Here is a 25443-nt window from a genome sequence, read left to right as displayed (position 1 = left end):
GCTAAAACAGGCACACTCTGGTAGACTAGCTAAAACAGTTACACTCTCGTAGATTAGCTAATACAAGTGCACTCTTTAGACAATCTAACTGTACATTCTCAAACTTAGCTTACAGTGAATGACTGAATTATACATGACAAGTCAGCCATTGTAAATTATTTCATCAGGCATGAAATTCAGTAAGTCAAAGGTTAGGGTTAGTCAAGCATCAAGGTGACCCTAGAGTGATCTTTGTACATTTGGGTACTAATCTGACCATTCGTTAGTTACCCTGGCAGTCAATGACTTTTAGAGGACCAGTTTATCTATCTTGCTCATTATCAATCGGTACTGCATCAGCACCACAAGACAATGAAATCTAGTCACTTAATCGAAATACAGCATTCAACCACATTGAAAACTCGTACATTTTCTTTATTATTGGAGGGGGGGGGGGGGGGGGGGGGGGGGGGGGGAGGTGGGGGGGTTTGTGTGTTAGTTTTCCTCCTTTCACTCATTCAATCATGAAGGTTTAAATAATCAAAATTACCGTAGACCAATTAAATGGCATTGAAGGACATTGAGGGCGTCAATACAGACGGAGTCTCCATGGAGAATTTCACTTATTGACAAAGATCCATGATCTATTATACTTGTATTTGAAAAAAATCAACTAAAACACAATTTCTAGAAAATTGATTGTGACTAATCCTGGAATAAATTCAAAGATCAGCAGGATAGATCTAAGAGTCTCGCTTTATCATTTTTTTCCTCTAGGTAAGAAGACGCATTTCTTGTCTACAAAATATTTCTAAGTCTACCTTTTCTGCATTCATGGTTCTCAGCAATCCATCATCTTTGCTGGAAAAAAAAAACCCACATATGATGTTAAAGGACATATATATTTTACTGGTGCAACTTGGCTTAGATGTTACATAAAACTAGGTGAATGAACGATTACAATAAAGCTGCTTGCAAAATCAGCCTACACATCATTCCCGGGATCAGTGTACACATCCTTCCCACAATCAACCTCTATTTCATTCCTGGGATCAGCCCACTATACATCCCTCCCGGGATCAGCCTACACATTATTCCTGGGATCAGCCTACACTTAATTCCTAGGATCAACCTACATAATATTCTGGGATCAGCCTACACTTCATTCCCGGCATCAGCCTACTACAAATCACTGTCATAAATGCAGCAAACAATGACTTGTCTGACATGATTGGGATTAGTGGGCCATATCCATATGCCAAAACTGACATCACAATTTCCAGGAAATATGAAATTGCAGACTGACTAGAATGTTTTGCCTATATAATGAGATATATTGGTACAGGAAGAACACAGAACAAGATCTATAGAGCAGACAGCTAGGACTGAGCAGAAGACTGCGAGCAGAAGACAGCCATGTTATACTACAGCTATTGATCTACAGAACATCAATATTTCTGTTTGTTGAGCATCACAGCTGATGTTACTAACTGTTCTGCTTTTTAATCCATACCATGGGTACTACCCCAGGTTGGGCCCTCTTATTGAACTTAATGGATTGTACAATCAATGCACAACTCCCTCAATTCCATAAACACCTCCTAAGACAGCAGGAGTGCAGTGAGAACATGTAACATACATCGGTTCTGCTTCCCCGTGATGGGCTCTCAGAGGACGAGATATAGTGTGATGCTACCAGGCTTCAGTCTTATACATTTCAGTACATTTCCTGTTATTCTGACCCCAAAAATTCCCAGGGGGTTTTCCCTCTACAGAGATGATTTGAATATAATGACGCTTACGAAAAACTTTGCTTGTATAATGTTCAAAACGTCTAATATCAAACAATTCTCAACGCTAGAGAATGGTACTTAAAGTACAGTACTAGTACTGGCCATAAGTAAGTCCCCAAAGAATTTTTTTTCTATTTCATTTAAAATTATCTTTTGTAAAAATATTTCCTCGGAACTAATTTCTCCTCCATTTTGATGAAATAAATGCCATGTTTTTAGAAAAAAACAGACGTAGTTGTCACAATTTTTTTTTTAAAATTCTTATGTTACTGTAATAGTGAAATATTGCCGAGATAACAGTCTATTGATAATGTTAAATTTCTAATTCAAAAATAACACATGTATACTTATACATGTAAAAAATAAGTATACTCTCAAATTAAACTTTGAGATAGAATTGTCATATCTTTACAATAGATTATAACAGAATTCTTCTGAAATCATTAGTCAATACTGTGAATGTATTTTTGAGATCAGTGGTTTTTGTTTCATCAAAATTGAACAAGAAATCAGATCAGGAGAATTTATTGAAAACATATCGTTTTTCATGTAATATATTGAGAATTTTTTTTGTTTTTGAAACTTACTTATAGCAGAGTACTGCACAATGAACCATTTCTTTACACACTCACCCTCTCTTGACTTTGCAGAAATCAAATGCCATTTGTCTGTAAGCAACTGCTTTTTCGTTTAAGTATTTAGAATATCGTCTGATGAACGTGGACATGTCATATCCTGGCAAGAGAAATTTACATTGTTAAAATATGCACCACAAAAATAAAATAAAGCAGACTGAATTTCCTCTGATAATTTTGAAGTTCTGCATGCATACTGATCATTATTTCTGCCCTAAATTTTAAGGGCTTCTTCATTATCTATTTTTCATTTTTTCATACAAAATGCTACACCTTGTGTAGTAAGTAAGATAATATAAAGACATTGGATCATAAAAGAGAATTTTTTTTTTCTCAAGTTCATCTTTCAAAAAAATTGAGGGTGTACAGTGTATGTTCTCAAAAAGAGTACTAGTCTTGATTAAGTTCACAATATGCTAATTTTCTAAACTCTTTCACTTTTGCAAAATCAAGACTTGCTCCCAAACATTTCAAAATCTATTTTTAACTTTCTTGTGATTTTATCCAATTTGAGCCAAAACTCAGTACTTTTAATACTTGAACATTTTTAAATTTGGGAAACAAGATGATTTTTTACTATGTCATGGAGTCCACTGAAAATGTAGCCCTCTCTAATTCACATCCATTCTAGTGTTAAATGTTACAACTGTCAGCAAGACAAACAAGGCTCCATGACCTAGTGATGGAACGATTATCGCCAATAATCGATTGTCATTCATTCCAAACTCTTTATAGCTACTAATCAATGACTATTCAAATGTTGCTTACATCGCTAAGAAAAATGAGTCTGGGTTGTACTTTGTTTTTGTCCTAGCTAACTTTACATTTCAAAACCGCATTGTTTAATTTAATTGGTATATTGCAACCAATGATATTTACAGAAAAATAAATAAAATTTTTAACCATTTCATATATTTTACATATGCATAGTCTTAAGACGGAAATAATATTTTCAGGCCACACAACAAATTTTAGCTGTGAATTCTGATAGATATGATAAATCCACACCATATTTTTCACATATTAAGATAGATCTGTACAATTGTATTATAGGTACGCTTCATTGCTTTATAGATATACATCTCCCCCTGCACAACTGAAACACAAAAGTATAAATGTTTCATTACTATATTGTATTTTCAATATACATAGTATATGTATAAACAATTCAGTGCCCCCCCCCCCCCCCCCCCCCCTCAACCCCCCTCCAGAGGGAGAGGGGGATAATGAATTTGACAGTTTAGGCAGGGACTCACTGCTTATTAAAATCATAGTTTGATCAATGCTTGATGTCTAAACATAGCTGGACCATGAAATTCACCATTTCCATTCCCCTTGACCCATAGATGCTCCGTACCAAAATTGGGTAAAATTGGTTCAGCCGTTCCAGAGAAGAAACTGAAGATGTTCAAAAGTTTACAACTGATGCAAAATGGATAAAAACGAATAGCAAAAGCAGTTGACAAATGTTTGCTGGAGGATACTGTGATGGACCATTCAGACATGATTCCAGGGAAAATTCCTAACTCTGACTTTTTCAAATGCCATATAGCTAATGGAACTATACACAAGACAAGTCAGAAAGGGACCAATGACAAGTAAGAAAGGGACCAATGACAGGTCAGAAAGGGACCAATGACAGGTCAGAAAGGAACCAATGACAAGTCAGAAAGGGACCAATGATAAATCTGAAAATCAAAAGTGGCCTTCCTCTACCTAGTCCAAGTATCATGTATAAAATTTATAAAAATATTCCCACAGAAACTTAAGTTATCCTGAATAATAAATAGAAAAATTCCAAGACATGTCCAACATAATGCATCTGATTCTTTTGGAAATGCACGATGATTTACCATTCTATGGATACATTATGACATCAATGAATGAATCTGTAATAAACAATCGCTTACATTCTCCAAAATCTACACTTTGGCTCAAAGGAGAGAGAGAATTGAACTACACCAGTGTCCCACAGAGTAATTCAATCAGAAGTGTACAAACTATATTGATTGATATTGTGAAAATCTAGGGACGGCATTGGAGATCTTCAAAGTGATCATCATGTCATTTGAATATAGATATATCGAGATCTAGCTAGTATATGCAAGAATAAGGATGAATTCAAGGGGAAAATTCAACATACAAATGATATTCAACTATACAATTTCATATATCTATAAATCATCAATTTTAAGTATCACCAGTCCTGAAAGTTCTTTGAACCAAGTCAAACTATATAATTACTTTGAACAGAAATAAATTTCATTTTTAAAATACACAAGGGCTAGAACTGCGAAGCCTCACACTAACGTAGTTCATGAAGTGTGTTAGCAATTTGTAGTTCATACCCTAACGTATTTTCAAACTTTTCTTTACGTTCTACTTTCATTTCTGTCAGAATTCCCAGTCGTTAAGACAGTCGTACTATATCTATATCTGTATTCACATGCACAGTTTGCATTCATGAGGAAATGGTTGTCATTACAATTTTTAGAGATATAAATTAAAGGCAAAAACATTTGAAATGTAAATATATATATATATATATATGTGTGTGTGTGCTCAGCAATGATTTTTTTTTGTTCTTGTGGTATATTGGAAAGTTGTAAATCATTCGGACTAAGCCTTGGCTGTTCAGGTGTTCTTAGGTCAATATTTGTTCCAACTTTACAAGTGATTATTCGGTAGCTGTAAATATTGACTAATCTTTGCACTGGTTAGTGTGCATATTGTCAATGAAACTACTAAGTCAAAGTTTGTCATACAAGGAAACAAATGTCCAAGTCTTCCTGGAGGTTAGCAATTTTAACCTATCTATCATACTCACTTCCTGTCAATGTAATATTGTGTGTTAGAAGGAAGATAGGAATTGGTCCGTAATGTTACTTTCACATTTAGACCAAAGACAGCATTACTAGACTTTAGGATTCCATATCAACACTTCTTCAAGACTAAACACTAAAATAATCTTGATTTTTCTGCCATTACTATCTAAGCTGCTAAGGAATAAATGGCTTGGCTGTTTGTATTATGGTGGTTCGATAAATGTCTTTGAAAGCATGAATCTCTGTGTAATTGTAAACTTACCCAGGGCATGACTGAGAGTTTGTTGTAGGACATGACAGAGTTTGTTGTAAGTCATGACATGAAAGAGTTTGTTATAGGACATGACATGACAGTTTTTTGTAGAACATAACAGTTTGTTGTAGGACATGACACATTTACCCTGGCTTCGGACATGACAGTCAGAAATAGTTACCGATTGATTGATTTTTTTTTAACTTCCCGTCCAGAATTTTTCACTCTTGAGGCGTCAACAGCTGTTGGTTTAGTACCACAAATTTAGACCCATACTTAGCACTCAAGGCCGTAGCAGTGAGGGTTCTCTAACGTACAAATGTCTGCCTCGACAAGGGATCTCGATTTTTAAGGTCATATTCGAAAGACCTGCGATTCTTACTTCCAAAGGCTGAGTGTTTGGTAAAAGAGCAATCACTATCTATGTTAACGTCTTTGGTTTGATGCTGCCATGGTATGAGCGAGGCTTGAACTCGCAACCTCCAGGTTATGAAGTGAACGCTCTACCACTGAGCTACCGCGACCGTTAGATAGTTACCGAGGACTTACCCTGAACACCTTGTTTGTCGATGAACTGAGCGAGGTTGAAGGAACAATTATTAGAGGCAAGGTACTGCGTGAACCTCTGAAATCAATGACAAAATAAAAATTTTACATTGGAAAACAAATGAAAGGACAAACAAGAAAAAAATCAATTTACAAGGGCAAAAGTAACTGCACAATACAATCTATAATATACAGACATGAATTTGTTTAAAAAAATAGCCCACCTCGTTCCCATAGTTCATGAGATTATGGGTGGTGATCAGAGCCTTGAAAACCATGACCCAGTTCTGGTGTTGTGTGCGTTCAATTAGAAGGTCGGCTAGCTGGGGTATTGAGACATTAGGTTCATTGGTGCATTGAATTAGGTCTGCAAAAGAAAAAACACAGCATGTTTACTCATCTACAATATACAGTGAAAATTATCATAATAACAGCACACACTTTCCATATAACATACCTGTAAACTAACATAATATTTGTGCTGAACCTGTAAACAATGACATTCATCACGATAACAGCACACATATATTTGTGCTGAACCTAAATTGGGTATTGTTCATTTCCCTAAAAATCTAAAAACTTAACATCTCCATGAGTGAAAGATTCTTGAGCGGGACGTTAAACAATTTACAACCAACCAACCCTAAAACTTTCTGATGCACCATTTTGACCCATTGGAAAATGGAAGGTACACATGAACCTGAATAAAGCATAGATTCATCCGCCAAAATTCTTAACATCAGCAAAATTCCATTGAGAGCAGACTGAACACAGCTCAGCGGCCTATTTATTTTCAATTTGTTGTCTAAATCTGAGACAATTTCTCAGGGTCTGTCAACAGATTACCAGCAAAATATCATCCATTGGGCTGTATATGGATTACTAGTGAAGGCAGACTAAATGCAATACTAGTGGAATATAGGGCTGAATGCAATACTGGTGGAAGACAGGACTGAATGTCATACTCGTGGAAGACAGGGCTGAATGTCATACTTGTGGAAGACAGGGCTGAATGTCATACTCGTGGAAGACAGGGCTGAATGTCATACTAGTGGAAGACAGGGCTGAATGTCATACTAGTGGAAGACAGAGCTGAATGTCATACTAGTGGAAGACAGGGCTGAATGTCATACTAGTGGAAGACAGGGCTGAATGTCATACTAGTGGAAGACAGAGCTGAATCTCATACTAGTGGTAGACAGGGCTGAATGTCATACTAGTGGAAGACAGAGCTGAATGTCATACTAGTGGAAGACAGGGCTGAATGTCATACTAGTGGAAGACAGGGCTGAATGTCATACTAGTGGAAGACAGAGCTGAATGTCATACTAGTGGAAGACAGGGCTGAATGTCATACTAGTGGAAGACAGAGCTGAATGTCATACTAGTGGAAGACAGGGCTGAATGTCATACTAGTGGAAGACAGGGCTGAATGTCATACTAGTGGAAGACAGTACATGTAGGCAGCTAGTGACTCCCCTCTACAAAATTGATGAATCAGTACACTGCCAGAAATGCTGCTACCATCACAACACACAACCTCCAGTTTTTAACCATAACAACACACTCCCTCCAGTTTTTAAACATTTTAAAAGTTAATTATCATCCCATTATGGACAAATAATTTTTATATCACATATTAATAGTTATATATATATCAGATTAATCAAGTTTATAATGAGATAGAAGAGATGAACTATGATCAACACCCCAACAATGTGACCCAACAGGTAATGACACATGATCCTAATGTTCGGAAAAAAATTCCTTCTCTTGTTACAGATATGTACTACTGTAGCCATCATCCATTCAATCTATTTGTTAACTGAATGGCACGCAAAACCATTATAATATTCAGGTGAAGGGCCTTAAGGACTCAATTGTATTTCATCTTTCGGGGGGGTGGGGTGGGGGTTTAATACTGCTATTTAGTCAATTACATGTATGTCTATGATAACCATTACCACAGTTGAAATATATGACAATTGCTCTCAGACCCCTGAGTTTGAAATGAACTTTTTCCAATTATCAGTCCTTCCAGACTTCAGTGGTCTGTATGAAATTTTACTAGTCTGTATGAATATGACTTAATATTGAATATGTGAAGAAGAAAAAGAGGCCCATAGGCCACATCACTCAACTGAGGACGTAGCTCCAGCCTGGAAATAAGCAGAAATTTAATGTGAATTAAAATGTTGCACTATACAAAGTTACGAAAAGGTTCACCTCTGAAATCTTCCAACTATGAATGAAAACTTGTAAAATATGACAAAATAAAACAAGGTGCAATTTAAAGGTAAGAGTCATTGATATTAAACATGTTAATTGTTGCTACTTTCAATTAATCAGTATCAACAGAATGTTTGAACATTGTTTTAAATCACTACGGCCTATCAACAAAAAAACTGACAAATCAGGAGGGGCCCGCAATAAATCTGAAATTTGAAAGAGGTTTTCCTCTACCTAATCCAATTATCAAGAATAAAATTTACAAAAATATTCACAAGGAAACTTAAGATAGATCAACCCACATTAGGGTGGATCTACCTTAAGTTATTGCATGTCATAGAAAGTTCTAACAGTCTGAGTGATTACTATAGGGGAATCCAAGCATAAAACCTTAAAATTCTACGAAAATCTTCTAATGACAAGTAATATAAGTTACTGCATGCCACAGAAAGTGCTATTACTCTATCAATATTTAACAAGATGTGTTTGTGAAACACAAATGCCCCCGATAATGGCCAATTCCGAAGATGGCCAAGGTCACAAGGGCAAATATCTTGGTACCAGTAGAAAGATCTTGTCAAAAGAAATGCTTATGTACAATATGAAAGCTCTAATATTTACCATTTAGAAGTAATTATGACCAATGTAAAAAAAAAAATTAAAAGTACCCACGGAAAGGTCTTGTCACAAGGAATACTCATGTGAAATATCAAAGCTCTATTACGAAAGTTATCAGCAAGGTTAAAGTTTTCAATAAGTAGGTCAAACTCCAAGGTCAAGGTACAGGGTAAAAAATGTTGGTACCCACGGAAAGGTCTTGTCACAAGGAATACTCATATGAAATATCATAGCTCTATCACTTATTGTTCAAAAGTTATCAGCAAGGTTAGTTTTCAAAAAGTAGGTCAAGGTCACGGGGTCAAAAATGTTGGTACCCACGGAAAGGTCTTGTCACAAGGAATACTCATGTTAAATATCAAAGCTCTATCACTTACTGTTCAAAAGTTATTACTAGCAAGGTTAAAGTTTCAGACAGAATGACAGAATTACAGAATGACAGAGAGGACAAAAACAATATGCCCCCCGATCTTCGATCTCGGGGGCATAAAAATTCCAAGTCCCATAATTCTGAAAATAGAAAGGGGTCCCAGCTCCTCTACCTAGTTCAAGTAAAATTCATTAAAATCTTTTCAAGGAAACTCAAGTTATTGCGTGCCAAAGAAAATACTGACAGATTACTTCAAAGCACCTGTCGACATGACCAGGCCCTAGTAATAAACATAATAAACATACTCTTACATGCATATGACTTCAGTTGTAGCTCAATTCTGAACCGAAAAAGAGGCTCAAGGCTCCATTTTATATTTTTACTAGCCTGCACAAACTAGCAAAAATAAACTAGTCTTATCGACTTACGAACAAAAGTTAATTTCTAACCCTGCTTCTCCACAGACACCCCTATTATATCACTGACCCAGTCACATCTCTCTCTTTCTCTCTCTCTCCTACTACCACTACTACATTATCAATCCAGTTACACAATACTGATATATTGACTGTTCTATAATACCCCATTCAATCATAACTCCAGTCACGGTACAATGCACTGACTGCTCTTTTTAGCATACCTATATTACATCACTGAAAACATATTGTGGGGAGTTGCAAGTCTTTAAACTGAATTATTGATGCTGGGTTAACACTGAGAAAACTGAGGAGTTATTGATCTGGAAATACCTCCCTACACTCTAAAGCTCTGACAGGGAATCCTCATCCCCAGGCCAATAGTAGGGGAGTGTAAGCCTTACATTCATTTAACACACAGTTCTCCTCAACAGCCTCCTTCCACTTAACTTTACAGTGAAAACTGCCTAATCCGACACCTGTGCAGTCTGGGCATTCTGACCCTTATTTCAATTCTCAATATCATATTATTTTTTACACAGTTTATTCTGACACACTGTGTATTAATTCTGACCAAAAAAATTGTCTCAGAGTTTCACTTTATACCAGAATTTCAAAACATTCAACACCATTTCTTAAAAGGGCACTATAACTGTCATTATGTCACCAAAAATTGAATTCAATGAAAATTGCTCTATATTATAATTTCAGTAATTAAACACCAGTATTTAATTATTTCAAACACTTTTTAACATCAAAGCAGGCACATAAATATGTAGTGTTGGTGATTAAATAATTATTGTCTTGCAAGCCAACAATTCTTACTTATATTGTTAGACTATAAAGAGTGATGGTCATGTCAAAATGCGACAGCACTTCTACTATAGGCATGCTACACCAAAGTGTGATGGTCCATCATTTGTTTGGGCACTATGCCAAAGTGTGATCAGTCTGACACGCCAAAGTCTGATGGTGCGGGAGTAGAGTAACATTTGTGACATCGTGTTATCATGACGTCATTCATAACGTCTTTCAAAATCAAACGGAAGAAATGCGACGTCAGTTTGCCTCAACGAAGGTTCTTTCTGCTGGTACCGTCTTCAGGATATTGGAGGAAGGCACGGGTGATTAAAGATTGATATGGACGATAGCAAGGGGAAGATTTACACTGTTGAGGATAATGTGAGAACAGCAAAGCACATTAATTGTTATCTATACTTTGCCCAAACATGCTTTAATTTATGATCATATTATGTGTGATGTACATAATAAATTCGTGGACAGGGGGGGTGGGGATGCTATAAAGCAAAACATTCAATGCGATTTCGCATTTGAAATTTTTGTGTTTAATAACATGACAACTCGCTAAATGGTAATGATATAAGTTTTTATCATTATTTTGCATGGATTTTGCATTAGGTATTTTGGTGAAATAACACACAGTTGGTACAGTCTGTACCAAAACACTGTGTCCATTCAGTTTTGCAAACCATTGGACTTCAGCATGTCACTCTGCCATACTTCGGCGCATTAATGTGGACCACTGGACTTTGGCTTGTCACACTTTTGCACTTCGGCGCATTTGCCTCACACCATTGCACTTTGGCGTGTCACATCATAACAATTTGGCGCATGAGTGTGGACCTTTGCACTTTGGCATATGTCACACCATCAGAGTTTGGCGCAGACCATCACACTTTGGCGTGGCCATCACACTTTGGAGTCCTACATATATTTCTTTACGCTAAAAGCAGATATCTAATGTAGTTGTATTAGGTTCTTCTTGTTTCTGTACCAAAATGTTTTTATTATAGTCATCAATATATATTTCTATGCCATGGAGAGATTTTGAGAGAAAAAATGGTTGCCAATTCACTTTCACAGCAAACCCAAATAAAATAGAAATAGTTTTTTCTATTTCATAATTCTATGCGTAATCATGATAATTGTATAAATAATGATTGCAAACAAATTCTTGAGAGAAATTTTTACGAATGAATTATGTAAGGAAGTGGAAGTTAAAGAAAAGTTGATAGAGGCAAATAAACCACATTTCAAGATAAGCTATAAATAAATAATAAATCAATAAAAGTGTCAAAATCCTCAAAACAAGGAAACGAGGTTAGAAAACTTAAATTCTCACACTCATACTCAGCCATATTTGCTTTGAATACACCTGTGAGAAAGCTCCGAACCATACTCGAAAATCTTGAGCATGTACTCCATTTGAGTACATTTGAGAATAATTTTATAAAAAATTTATTATCTTCACGTTTGAATATGAGTAAAATTTAGAGCACACTAGTTTGAGTATGAAAAACATTCTCAAAAAGTTTTATAACCTCCAGGCCAGAAGAAATATAACTAAATCCCCCTCTTATCTAACAATGCAAAATATACGACTTCAGTACAGGTATAACATTACAGCATATCGAACGTATCGACTGCAAGCCCGTAAGATACACGTATCGTGTCATTGATACCGTGACAGGCACATAGAATTAGTGCTCAGGGTCTGCCTCCATATCCCCCTTTTTTGACAATTTCACCATTATTTTCTGTTATTTTTAAACATGTTAAATGCAAAATGATAATTACATAAATGGGTGACTGCCCCTCCCACCTCCATGATTTTTCAGATTATTATACTTTAAGTCATTCAGTGGAATTGATTGGTCGAGAATCATTTGGAAAAACATTTTGTTACCCTAGCTCTTAAATACCCAACTTTAATTTAACGCCCCCAAATTCTACCTGTGTGGTGATCGATGATAAGCTGCTGGTCAATCAAACTTTTAACAATAGAGCTTAGGTTGATTGACATTTGCAGAGACCATGGTCTACTGCTACCCGAGAAAGATGCTTTGATAACAAGCATGGCTAATGATGACCAGCAGTCTTTAGATCTCAAGGAAAGCCATGGTATACCCGAGATTTGATAGCATTGACTCACACCTAGAATATTTTAATGGCTATAACGTCCCCTACACAATGCTACTTCGTGTCAGCTTCTGTTTGGGATACCACCATTACACAAACACTACAGCCACAGAAACCCTACAGACGGCCCATATTGAGGGTATCTTGATCATTCTTCATTTGGTTGTACATGTACCAAATCTACTTGGATTTATTCATTCTCTCGAAACATGGATATTTTACCTACCACACCCACGACACCATGAACTCCCAGGACACCAGGAAGTGCCCGGAAACGCCGGGTAATATTATATTTAGGAAATTATTTATATACGATATATAACAGTTTAATTAGAAGTTTTAAAAAGGACAGGTTTAAAAATGGGCTAAACCTGTTATCTGTAATACATAAATATGACCAAGTTTGAAGGTTTACGGGATATAGAAATGCGGTATGCATGTAGGTAGAAATTTTAATTATTTTTTTGGCACAAATCAAGACACTAAGCATAATTTATGATAACCTGAGAAGTTTCCTATGTATATCATAAAAATATACACAACAACTGATCTCTTGGCCAGGTAAATAACATTGACCATGGATAAGCTCCGCCCACATTCACTGATCCGTGGAGAAACCCTATGGTGCTTTTTTTTTTGGTCTTTAAAACAGAAACCATACCCTGGTATGGTATGGTAGGGCTGGTAATACTTGACAACCAAGTGATTTAAATATATTCACATGTCACATGCACACACATTATGTGGATACATGTGGAACACTGTCATTGTGTGGATACATGTGGAACACTGTCATTATGTGGATACATGTGGAATACTGTCATTGTGTGGATACATGTGGAACATTGTCATTGTATGGATACATGTGGAACACTGTCATTGTGTGGATACATGTGGAACACTGTCATTGTGTGGATACATGTAGAACACTGTCATTGTGTGGATACATGTGGAACACTGTCATTGTGTGGATACATGTGGAACATTGTTATTGTATGGATACATGTGGAACACTGTCATTGTGTGGATACATGTGGAACACTGTCATTGTATGGATACATGTGGAACACTGTCACTGTGTGGATACATGTGGAACACTGTCATTGTGTGGATACGTGTGGAACATGGTAATTGTGTGGATACATGTGGAACACTGTCATTGTGTGGATACATGTGGAACACTGTCATTGTGTGGATACATGTGGAACATTGTCATTGTGTGGATACATGTGGAGCACCGTCATTGTGTGGATACATGTAGAACACTGTCACTGTGGATACATGTGGAACACTGTCACTGTGTGGATACATGTGGATCATGGTCATTGTGTGGATACATGTGGAACACGGTCATTGTGTGGATACATGCATGTGGAACACGGTCATTGTGTGGATACATGTGGAACACTGTCACTGTGTGGATACATGTGGATCATGGTCATTGTGTGGATACATGTGGAACACTGTCATTGTGTGGATACATGTGGAACACTGTCATTGTGTGGATACATGCATGTGGAACACTGTCACTGTGTGGATACATGTGGATGAATATACTGATGTGACAGTGTGGATATTCTGTATAGATCCAACGACTCATGTTCCCCATCTCCCAAGTGCCAGATTCTCCTGAGTAGATTACAACACTAATATAACTATAACTAGTAATATCTACATCTGGGCTCAGTTTCCATTGATCTTGCACATTGAGATACAGCATGCTTAAAAATCAATGACCCAAATATTGATAGACACCAATCAATCCGTTAGAGCATTTCCTTCTGCACTTCAACACCTAGATCCACACTAAGATCCTCACCTAGACCTTCACCTAGATCCTCACCTGCAATCACGCCACTGTGACCACCAATTAACATGAAAACAAATTCTTCAGACCACAGCTATTCCTATATCCTCTCAACTGTCCTAACCACCACAGATATCTTCAACCATGCATTATTTGGGATTTTCCGGTATTGATGCTGTCATTATTTGGGACTTTCCTGTATCGATGCTGTCATTATATTTGGGATTTTCCTGTATCGATGCTGTCAATATTTGGGATTTTCCTGTACTGATGCTTTTGTTATTATTTAATTGGGACTTTCCTGTATTGATGCTGTCATTATTTGGGACTTTCCCATATTGATGCTGTCATTATTTCGGACTTTCCCATATTGATGCTGTCATTATTTGAGACTTTCCTGTATTGATGATGTCATTATTTGGAATTTTCCTGTATTGATGCTGTTGTTATTTGGGATTTTCCTGTATCGATGCTGTCAATATTTGGGATTTTCCTGTACTGATGCTTTTGTTATTATTTAATTGGGACTTTCCTGTATTGATGCTGTCATTATTTGGGACTTTCCCATATTGATGCTGTCATTATTTCGGACTTTCCCATATTGATGCTGTCATTATTTGAGACTTTCCTGTATTGATGATGTCATTATTTGGAACTTTCCTGTATTGATGCTGTTGTTATTTGGGACTTTCCAGTATTGATATCGATGCTGTCATTATTTGGGACTTGTCCGTATTGATGCTGTCATTATTTGGGACTTGTCCGTATTGATGCTGTCATTATTTGGGACTTTCCTGTATTGATGCTGTCATTATTTGGGACTTTCCCGTATTGATGCTATTGTTATTTGGGATTTTCCCATATTGATGCTGTTGTTATTTGGGACTTTCCCGTATTGATGCTGTCATTATTTGGGACTTTCCTGTATTGATGCTGTCATTATTTGGGACTTTCCCATATTGATGCTATTGTGTTATTTGGGATTTTCCTGTATTGATGCTGTCATTATTTGGACTTTCTGGTATTGATGCTGTTGTTATTATTTGGCACTTTTCCGTATTGATGCTGTCATTATTTGGAATTTTCCCGTATTGATACTGTCATTATTTGGGATTTTCCTGTATTGATGCTGTCATTATTTGGGACTTTCCCGTATTGATGTGTTATTTTTGACTTACCCGTATTAATGCTGTCATTATTTGGGACTTTCCTGTATTGATGCTGTCATTATTTGGGACTTTCCTGTATTGATGCTGTCATTATTTGGGACTTTCATGTATTGATGCTATTGTTATTTGGGATTTTCCCATATTGATGCTATTGTGTTATTTGGGATTTTCCTGTATTGATGCTGTCATTATTTGGGACTTTCGCATATTGATGCTGTTGTTATTATTTGGCACTTTCCCATATTGATGTTGTCATTATTTGGAATTTTCCCGTATTGATGCTGTCATTATTTGGGATTTTCCCATATTGATGCTTTTGTTATTTGGGACTTTCCCGTATTGATGCTGTCATTATTTTTGGGACTTTCCCATATTGATGCTGTCATTATTTGGGACTTTCCTGTATTGATGCTGTCATTATTTGGGATTTTCCCATATTGATGCTGTCATTACTTGGGATTTTCCTGTATTGATGTTGTCATTACTTGGGATTTTCCTGTATTGCTGCTGTCATTATTTGGGACTTTCCTGTATTGCTGCTGTCATTATTTGGGACTTTCCCGTATTGATGCTGTCATTATTTGGAACTTTCCCATATTGCTGCTGTCATGATTTGGCACTTTCTGGTATAGATGCTGTTGTTATTATTTGGGACTTTCCCGTATCGATGCTGTCATTATTTGAAATTTTCCCGTATTGATACTGTCATTATTTGGGACTTTCTGGTAATGATGCTGTCATTATTTGAGACTTTCCTACATTGCTGCAAGCTGTCATAATTTGGGACTTTCCTGTATTGATGCTGTCATTATTTGGGACTTTCGCATATTGATGCTGTTATTATTTGGGGCCTGCTCTTCCCATAGACTTCAATGTCGAATTTTAGGTGAAATAAATCAAACAGTAAATTTTTTTTTAAAAATTCCTATGGTGGATTATTTCTACTTGGTAATATCTTCAAAAATCTACCATGATCAAGGGTCGAAATTAACTTTTTCTACCACAGGCTAATTTTAGCCTGTAGGTAAAAAATCCACAGGCTAAAATGAAAACCTACAAGCTAAAATAAAAATAATGAAGCAGTGCTCTTTTTACATACATTTTTAATTTTTTTTAAATCAATGATTTTCCCAATCATTATTGAGTCTAGTGGGTCAACAGGCATCGTTTGGACAAGACACTATTAAGTTACATAAGTCATATGGTGCAATGTTTAGGTCTCTTGACCATCGCACCTCTAATCCACAACCTGTTTACCGCAGGTCTACATCCAATGTCTTCCAATTTCATGCAACATCAGGGGTGTCACTAGTGATTTTTCAAAGCGAATCCCAGACTCGTGGTTTATAAGCAGCACAATCACGAGTCCCATGAACGTTTTTTATAATCGTCTATGCGCCGAGCAGTGCATTCGTGTCATCACTACAACCCGACATCAATATGACAATAAATTAATGTAGATACAATGTAGGTCATTCTAATGACTACCAGAAGACTTGGTAAAACATAGACTCTGATTTTTTATTTTTTTTTTGAAAAATGAATAACAAAAACCTCGTACTTGGAATTCAATTTAATCACCCCCTATAAGTGAACAGGACTCGTGGCACATGTCTATATTTTTCATCATAATGCGATGTCAGACCTCTAAAGCATTTGTTTGACTCTTAAAAAATCATAAAAGAAAAATCCGGATAGAAACGGTTGTTGAAATCGGTCGTTCATGTAAGCGTTTGTATGATTCTGAATGCAAGATTAAGAAAAGCGAATACCACATCACCATATAAAACGGATACGATACGAGCATGGTTTGTTAATCGCCACTCGCTAAAATTTTCGTGTCCACTATTTTTACTCGCTATTTTTCAAATGTACTCGCATTTTGTGAGTATTTCTCGCTAATTTCGAGCCCTGCATGATAGTACATGTACCTGGATACTCGGGGGGTGGGGGGGATGTTGGGGGTGCAGGGATCGACATTAACGGTTGTCCGATTGCCCGAGGCAAGTAAAAACCCAGTTCGGACAAGTGAAACTCAATACACGCTTGCCCAATGGGGCAAGTGAATTTTTTCAGTAGAAAATGTGATTATTATAATAATTGTGTTAAGCTTGATGAATATCAAATATCTAGGAATATCAACTATTTATAGAAAGTAAAGTCCAACTCCATATGTTGTTTTCTTCACCAAATTGTCAGATTATAGCAAAGTCCCATTCTAGTAGATCGTACCAGTTGACAGAGAGAGAGATAATGAGAGTTACTGATTGACAGGCTTATTTAGAGTCTAAAATATTTCGGACAACAAAGTTTTTCATTCGGACAAGTAAAACTTTGAGTTTACTTGCCCAAAGGGCAAGTAGGAAGAAAAGTTGATGTCTATCCCTGGGGTGTTACAATTTGTCAATGTGCTTCAAAATATTTAAGTAAACCTAATTTTTTTGGCCTCAGCTTATTTAAATAAGGTAAGCTTTGACCAAAATTGAAAGTCACAAGGTGTCCAAATTATACCATAATGCAATGGTTTGCTCCCCCCCCCCCCCCCCCCCCCAATTCTTTGCATGAAATATTTTCCCCATTCTCATGAAAATTACGCAATTTTCCCAATTGGAAAGGCCCATGCCCTCGTTAGTAAGACCTACAAAAATCTTACGTGAAATTTTACTTGCTTGTACATATAAAAGTCTGTTAGTCATGCCTGCATGCTCATTTCTTTGATTTTTTGGAGCCTGTTGGAAGTGTTGTAATAAAACAGTGTCGTACATGCTGTACATGTCAAATCACAGAATTTAATTAACGTCTAAACACCCCCACCCTTTGTCCAAACTATTGGAATTAACTTTTTTAATCAGAATTTTCTTTCATGAATTGTCATGTCCGGAAAACATGATACATGAAACTCAATTCAGAGCTCCAGATGAGGTACATGGAAGCGTAATTATGCAACATGTTTCCATGGTTACGCATCTAAAGTTAAATCAAAACAGGATCTGGAACTCATTCAAGATTTCAGCTCTATATTTACATTCACGTATAATACGTACATGACAATAACAGGAAAAAATTACATTTACTCCACCGCAAATTGCACTTCCATCAAAATCAGCATTGATTCCAAATTAAGGGGATTGGTGTTTAAATACTTTCCGTATGCAAAAATAAATATTTGTATAAATTTGGAGTTATATGCAAGTCCATTTTCAATTTCTCTCTCTCTCTCTCTCTCTCTCTCTCTCTCTCTCTCTCTCTCTATATATATATATATATATATATATATCTTTTTTACTCTTACTACCAATGAAGACTCATCGCCAATAATGATAATAAATAAATTTATAATTCAAAAGGTCATGGATGAACTTATCAAGACATATCAGTTTAACATGCTGTTCAACTTCACATCGCACATCATTTTATTGAGTAATTCATAGGTATGTGAACATTACTTGACACCTTGCTTGATCTATATAACCTGACCCTGAGTTACAGTGATGCACAACTAATTGTAAACAAAGCATGAAATCAATCTAGTTTTACAAATTCTGCAAAATCATACATGTATATAAATTATAGGGAATTGAAGGAAGGATCAATACAAAACCTTCTGACATGGTATGTGTGATAATACATCAATATGATATATGATATATATGTACAACTCTAGCATTTTTTCTAGACTATGACCTGGTGAAGTGTATATTCTAATCTTGCTTGACCAGTATCCATTAAAGTTACAGCTATGGTTGGACCTAAGGAAGAGCTCAATTGTCTGAGTCCAGTAAATTTCCTGTGTCTGTGTGCTACTGACAATCTAAGGCTGATTTAATATGAACAATGTCTAAAAAAAAAAAAATATAATAAAACAAAACGTAATTCACAACCAACACTCTGGGTATGATCTAATCCAAGATTCCCTTGACTCTTGTCCCCACCTTTATATCGTGACACATTCGGGGGAGAGTCAGAGTGGACTAAAATATTGAAAAGTGGGAACACCAGCTGGTGTTGTTGTTTTGCCTACCTTTTACAACTTTATGTCACGGATCTACATTCCAAACGTGAAGATTCAGTTATTGGATGATTTTTCTGTAAGTTAATCATGACTGATATACAATACTATCAACGCCGTTTAAACGGCCCGAACACTGACAAGTGAAGCATCACTTTGACTTAGATCACCTCAATTCTTTGTGCATAATGTCAGCATACAAATACATAAAATTCCAATCGAGGTCAAAGTATCCACGATTAGCTTGTAGATTCTAGTCCAAATAGGGATAAGAGTCAGAGGAATCTCGGATTAGATATGGTCCGAAGACTATAGGCTATATTCACTCTCCCCATATGAACTCGGTTAAAACTTACTTTTATTAGATCTACTCTTAAACAACTATGCAAAAATTTAATGGTGTATTAACACGTACAAAATACACTAGATGACCATTTCCAAAGAAAATTTCATGCTGAAATTCAGGAAAGACCATCAAAGAAACTGCCGAAATGGGCGGATCTTGTGGCCCGGCGACTGTCAACGTGGGTGAAATATTCCGCCAAAGTTTCATACACAACTACTGCTTTCTAAATAACATCCGGGTGATCATGGAAATATTTAATACTACAATTCATCGATAAGCTATACGCTCGTCCAAACAGATGAGTACTTACAGTCTAAATGCTTCTTCTTCGGGCCCATCACCTCCTCCGTAGTAGCCTTGCACACAACCTTGGCCAACCCTTGGCCTGCTATACTGTGTTTTGCCGCTGTTACGCGGTCCATTATACTTTGTTTAGACATGACTATTTATCAAGTATGTGTCCAGTCACCAAATATTAATAAATAGGGCCAAACGACCCCTCCACTGGTCTAGAAACCCTCTCCGTGTAACGAGAAAAGGGGAGGATGTGCAGTTCGCGAATCAAGATGGCGGTTCTGAATAACATAAAGTATCACGTGACTGGGGACCATTCATTATATTGGCAGAGTCTTGATTCTCTTGTGTAGCTTTTTAATTTCCATTATGATCGGACACCCGCATCGGATTAATTGATTGATTGTATATTGTTTAACGTCCAGCTCGGGAATTTTTCACTCGTATGGAGGCGTCATCGCTGCAAAATTTAGATCCTATGCTCGACGCTTGATCTTTGGGGAGGGAGGGATCTTTATCGTGCCACACCTCCTGCAACACGGGGTCTCGGTTTCTACGGTCTCAGCCAAAGGACCGCCCCATTTAGGCCGAGTCGGGATAAAAACATGATATAATTTTTTTTTTATTACTATTATTATTATTTTTTTTAAATTAATTTGATATTCTAGTAATTAATAGATATGTGTGTGGGTCGATCTGGGAAGGGGATGGGGACGGAACCCGCAAACCAACCTCCCTGGATTTTGGCATCTCAAAATCATCATGAGAACATTTTGTGGAAAGTGTTTTCCATCCTTCTTTCGTAATTTTACAATATACCGGTAATGTGATGTCATCATTTCAAGTTATTCATAAATGAAATCTAACCACGACATTATTTAACGTTTTATCATCTTGTATAACCACTTTTGACAACAACAAATTCTGGGCGATGTAAACAGTATTATGCTCGTAATTATTTAAGTTATCGCATTGTCATATTTACGGTATATAGACTGTCATTATTTTTCGTTCAAGAACAGCATTATAGAAATTGACTGAAAAGAAATCGCGTATACAATATATCGTTTACCAGGCAAGGAAACTAAAAGATAATTCCATAAGTATCTTTGGCTATAAAACAGGCACGTATATCGCATGCAGGAGGTTGATGCGAGGAACCCTGATGTTAAGTATACAGTTATACATATTAATTTCTATGTGAGTACTATAGTATATAACCAAAATATAAAAATATTATTGGGCTATAAACTAAAACAAAGAAAGAATACTAAAAAGATAACGTCAATCTAAACACAATTTAAACACTCTTGATATCTTTAAAAAAAAAATTATATGAGATACATGTTTATATGTACATGTATTACCAACCATCAAAATTAAAATGAAAAATCTTTGTAATCAGGTCTTCATGTATACTTCGAAAAACAAGAGGCCCATGGGTCACATCGCTCAACCGAGTTACCTTGGCCCATATTTAAAGATTTTCCTTATATATTCGCATGTAAAACTTTGATCCCTATTGTGGTCCCAACTTACCTCCGGGGGCATGATTTACAAACTTGAATCTGCACTACTACTAGTATGTCAGGAAGCTTTGGTGTAAATGTAAAATTCTGGTTCTTGAGAAGATTTTTAAGGATTTTTTCTATATATTTGTATGTAAAACTTTATCCCTTATTGTGGTCCCACCCTTCCCCTGTGGGGGGGGGGGGCATAATTTTAACAAACCTGAATCTGCACTATATCAGGAAGCTTTCATATAAATGTAAACTTTTCTGTCCAAGTGATTTTTCAGATAAGGGTTGTTTTTTTTTTAATTCCAAATATATTTGTATGTATAAAACTTGGATCCCCTATTGTGGCTTCACCATACCTCTGGGGGCTATGTTTTTAAGAAACATGAATCTGCACTATGCCAGGAAGTTTACATGTAAATGTCAACTTTTCTGGCCCAGTGGTTCTTGAAAAGATTTTTAAAGATTTTCTCTTTATATTTATATATAAAATTTTGATCCCCTATTGTGGTCCCATCCTACACTGGGGAACTTGAATTTGCACTACGTCATTAAGCTTTAATGTAAATTTCAGCTCTTCTGATCCAGTAGTTCTTGAGAAGATTTTTAAATGACCCCACCCTATTTTTGCATTTTTGTGATTATCTCCCCTTTGAAGGGGGTATGGCCCTTCATTTGCAGAAACTTAAATCCTCTTCACCCAAGGAGACGTTGTATTAAGTTTGGTTGAAATTGGCCCAGTGGTTCTGGAGAAGAACTAAAGTTTTAAAAAGTCGTCTCAATGTATTTTCATTATCTTGCTGTTATTTTCCCTTGGAGAAGGACGTTGCCCTTCATTAGAAAAACTTGAATTCCTTTCAGTCAAGGATGCGTTGTGCCAAGTTTGGTTGAAATTGACCCAGTGGTTATGGAGAAAAAGATTTTTTTTTAATTGTCAATGTATTTTCAATATTTTGCTATTATGTAAACTTGGAAAGGGGCGTGGCCCTTCATTTGAACAAACTTGAATCCCGTTCACCCAAGAATACGTTTTGCCAAGTTTGGTTAAAATTGGTCCAGTGGTTCTGGAGAAAAAGATGATAATGCGAAAAGTTTATGACGACGACGACAACGACGTCGGAGAACGGACAAATTTCGATCAGAAAAGCTCACTTGAAGGCTCAGGTGAGCTAAAAGGAAATACGCGTTTTCCTTTTTCGTTCCTGATGATTTACTTAGCTTTAGTCGATTTAAAAATTCGTGTTCCCCCCATCCGAACCAGTACCCCGTACATGGATGAGAATACTGCTAAATGTTATGGAAGATTTATCTGTCTGCATTGACCACAAAGTGTACACCTTTCCGTGGTCAAGTGTAAAGGTGTACACATTTTGGTGTACGCCACCTAAATCCTGTAGAGGACATGTTTAATAGATGCAACTAAAAATTCAAGGAAAGGCGGAACATTTGCAGATTTTACTCTCGTATTTTGTAAACCGCAAAGTATTATTCCAGTGTACTGTATTTAGTCATTTACCATGCATTTAGAAGAATATATGAAAACGATTGATATACGTGTACTTTCTACAATCATAATTAAAAAGAAATTTGGCGCCGGAAAAAAAACCCAGCAAATATTTTGATATTGGTACTTTATTGCGTTAAAATCGTTAACTCATTGAATTTTTAGGCTAGAGGTTATAATGGGAAGATACAGCTTTTGAAGTGTTTAGAAATATAAAAACAAAGTCAATTTACATGATTTATTTCATTTGTAATTATATATATATATATATATATATATATATATATATATATATATATATATAGAATAGTTAAAGTAAAATAAGTAAAAAGTTTAAGTTAAAGGGGGGAGGGGGTGATATAAAGTAAATCAAGAAGTTTTCATGTTTAAAAGCTTCAACGTCCATAATGAATAAACTGCACTACATCAAACTGTACTTAATTATAAGATGTAAATCGACTACACTGGGTGCACAACATTGGAGACCAATACATGTACATTGTATCTAACTTAACTAATCAAATTTTTAAGAATTCTTAACAGACTGTACATTTTTACTATGTGTACTTGTTACGACTTGACAATTCTGAATATCTGAAAACGAGACGGATGAAACTCTTGTGCATCTCTCTCTCTCTCTCTCTCTCTCTCTCTCTCTCTCTCTCTCTCTCTCTCCTCTCTCTCTCTCTCTCTCTCTCTCTCTGCTTCATTGCTGTCAGACACAGCTCTAAAGATAAAAATCTTAAATCAACAACGTCATTGAAAATATATGACACCAAACTTTTACAAAATATTTCCCCCAAACGATGCTAAAATAATAATATAATTCATTATACAATGCAATTTCAAAATTTCTTCTATTCAACTCTAAGTTCTTTCTATTTCAAACTCCTATTAACAATGATATTGATTGATAATTAATGTTATAATGGTTTCAACAGTCTCGTTTTAAGTCAGCTTTCTAATGTCGTTTTAAATATAACGATCTAGTTTTTCAATACAACCTATTTTGTCTGACGTGTTTCATACAAATTGTTAAGCTGATCTTTACATACTAATTTTGACTACGGATTACTCCGTTTACCTGATCAAGATACAAGGCTCTCGTGATCGAGTCTTTGATTCCTAATTAATATTTTATGTAAAAGCGTGAGGGGTTGTGATCCATAAAAACAACAATTGAATGTACAGTAACATTCAAATAAACATCAAAATGTTGTAAAGTTAACAACAAAGCAAGACACTTTTTTTCAATAGTAAAATAATTTTGTTGACATTTTGTAAGAGAAACAACTCTATCTATAGTTTCAAGCCCCGACTCTTGCATCACTAACATCAATGGTAAACCTAAACTGCTTAGAAAAATCAGGGGCTAAAAGATATTTACTAACAGAACTGGGCTACTCCTGAGAGGACATATTTACTGCAACTCGATTCTTCACAGTCCACTCAAAGTTAACCTTCTTTAGCGACAGGTTTGTAAGTGGACCAACTATTGAGAGGAAAAGATGGACAAACATTTCTATAAAAACCAGTCATAGTCAAAAATATCAATTAACTCTTTTCTGCTTGTAGGAATCGGGAACTTTGTGAAAGCTTTCACTTTATACCTGGTTCCTACTGTCGTGTGATCCGTTAATTGTTGTATAGTAGCCTTTCCCCCTAGCCATCTTTCCCCCCGGAAAATGGCTATATAGTAGCCCCCCCCCCCCCGGAAAAATGGCTATATAGTAGATCCCCCCCCCCCCCGGAAATGTGGCTATATAATAGGATCCCCCCCCTTTTTATAACCAGATGACCCCCAGGAAAACCTACTATATAGTATATAGTAGATTTTCCCCCCTCTTTTCATTCCGGTTACATTTACGGCAGACCATTCCCATACATATTCTTTCCATCCTGAAATTAATCCTTTTCTGGCTATCCATTTCTTTTATATCCTAAATGTAGAGTTAATTTCCGAATTCCCTTGATTGGGTTTTATGGAAATATTTATTATTCAACAAACATTTCATTCAGTCGATTGTTATGTAAACAATTATATATTTAGAATATAAAATCAGATTATTTCGTGCTTGTAAAACAGCACCTATATTTAGGCAACTTAGAATTTGTTAGTTAAACAAATAAGTATTCATCGTACGATAAATCAAAATTGTCTCTTTCCATTTGTTTAACACAAAAAACTTTTCA

At 36.1% G+C, this 25443-nt stretch overlaps 1 protein-coding gene across 50 annotated transcripts in view; it reads right to left on the bottom strand.

Annotated features, from left to right (window-relative positions):
• The window catches only part of LOC125673106 (phosphatidylinositol-binding clathrin assembly protein LAP-like), a 57941-nt gene extending 37408 nt beyond the window's left edge, over nucleotides 1–20533 (bottom strand). For 20 of the 50 annotated variants that reach the window (XM_048909418.2, XM_056158332.1, XM_048909423.2 and 17 more), the window contains exons 1-5: nucleotides 20246–20531; nucleotides 6256–6398; nucleotides 6035–6110; nucleotides 2405–2507; nucleotides 801–840 (exon numbers count right to left, since the gene is read on the bottom strand). In XM_048909418.2, coding sequence (XP_048765375.1) covers nucleotides 801–840; nucleotides 2405–2507; nucleotides 6035–6110; nucleotides 6256–6398; nucleotides 20246–20375 — 492 coding nt within the window. In that variant the 5' untranslated portion in view covers nucleotides 20376–20531. Of the gene's footprint in view, nucleotides 1–800; nucleotides 841–2404; nucleotides 2508–6034; nucleotides 6111–6255; nucleotides 6399–20245 lie in introns of all 50 variants that reach the window. The other 30 variants (XM_048909406.2, XM_048909409.2, XM_056158327.1 and 27 more) reach the window with 2 other exon arrangements.
• Nucleotides 20534–25443: the final 4910 nt, after the last annotated feature.

The sequence above is a fragment of the Ostrea edulis genome, chromosome 3 (assembly GCF_947568905.1).
Source record: "Ostrea edulis chromosome 3, xbOstEdul1.1, whole genome shotgun sequence".
Taxonomy (NCBI): Eukaryota; Metazoa; Mollusca; class Bivalvia; order Ostreida; family Ostreidae; genus Ostrea; species Ostrea edulis.
Note: the sequence above shows the minus strand (reverse complement) of the source record. Positions and strands in the feature narration are given on the sequence as shown.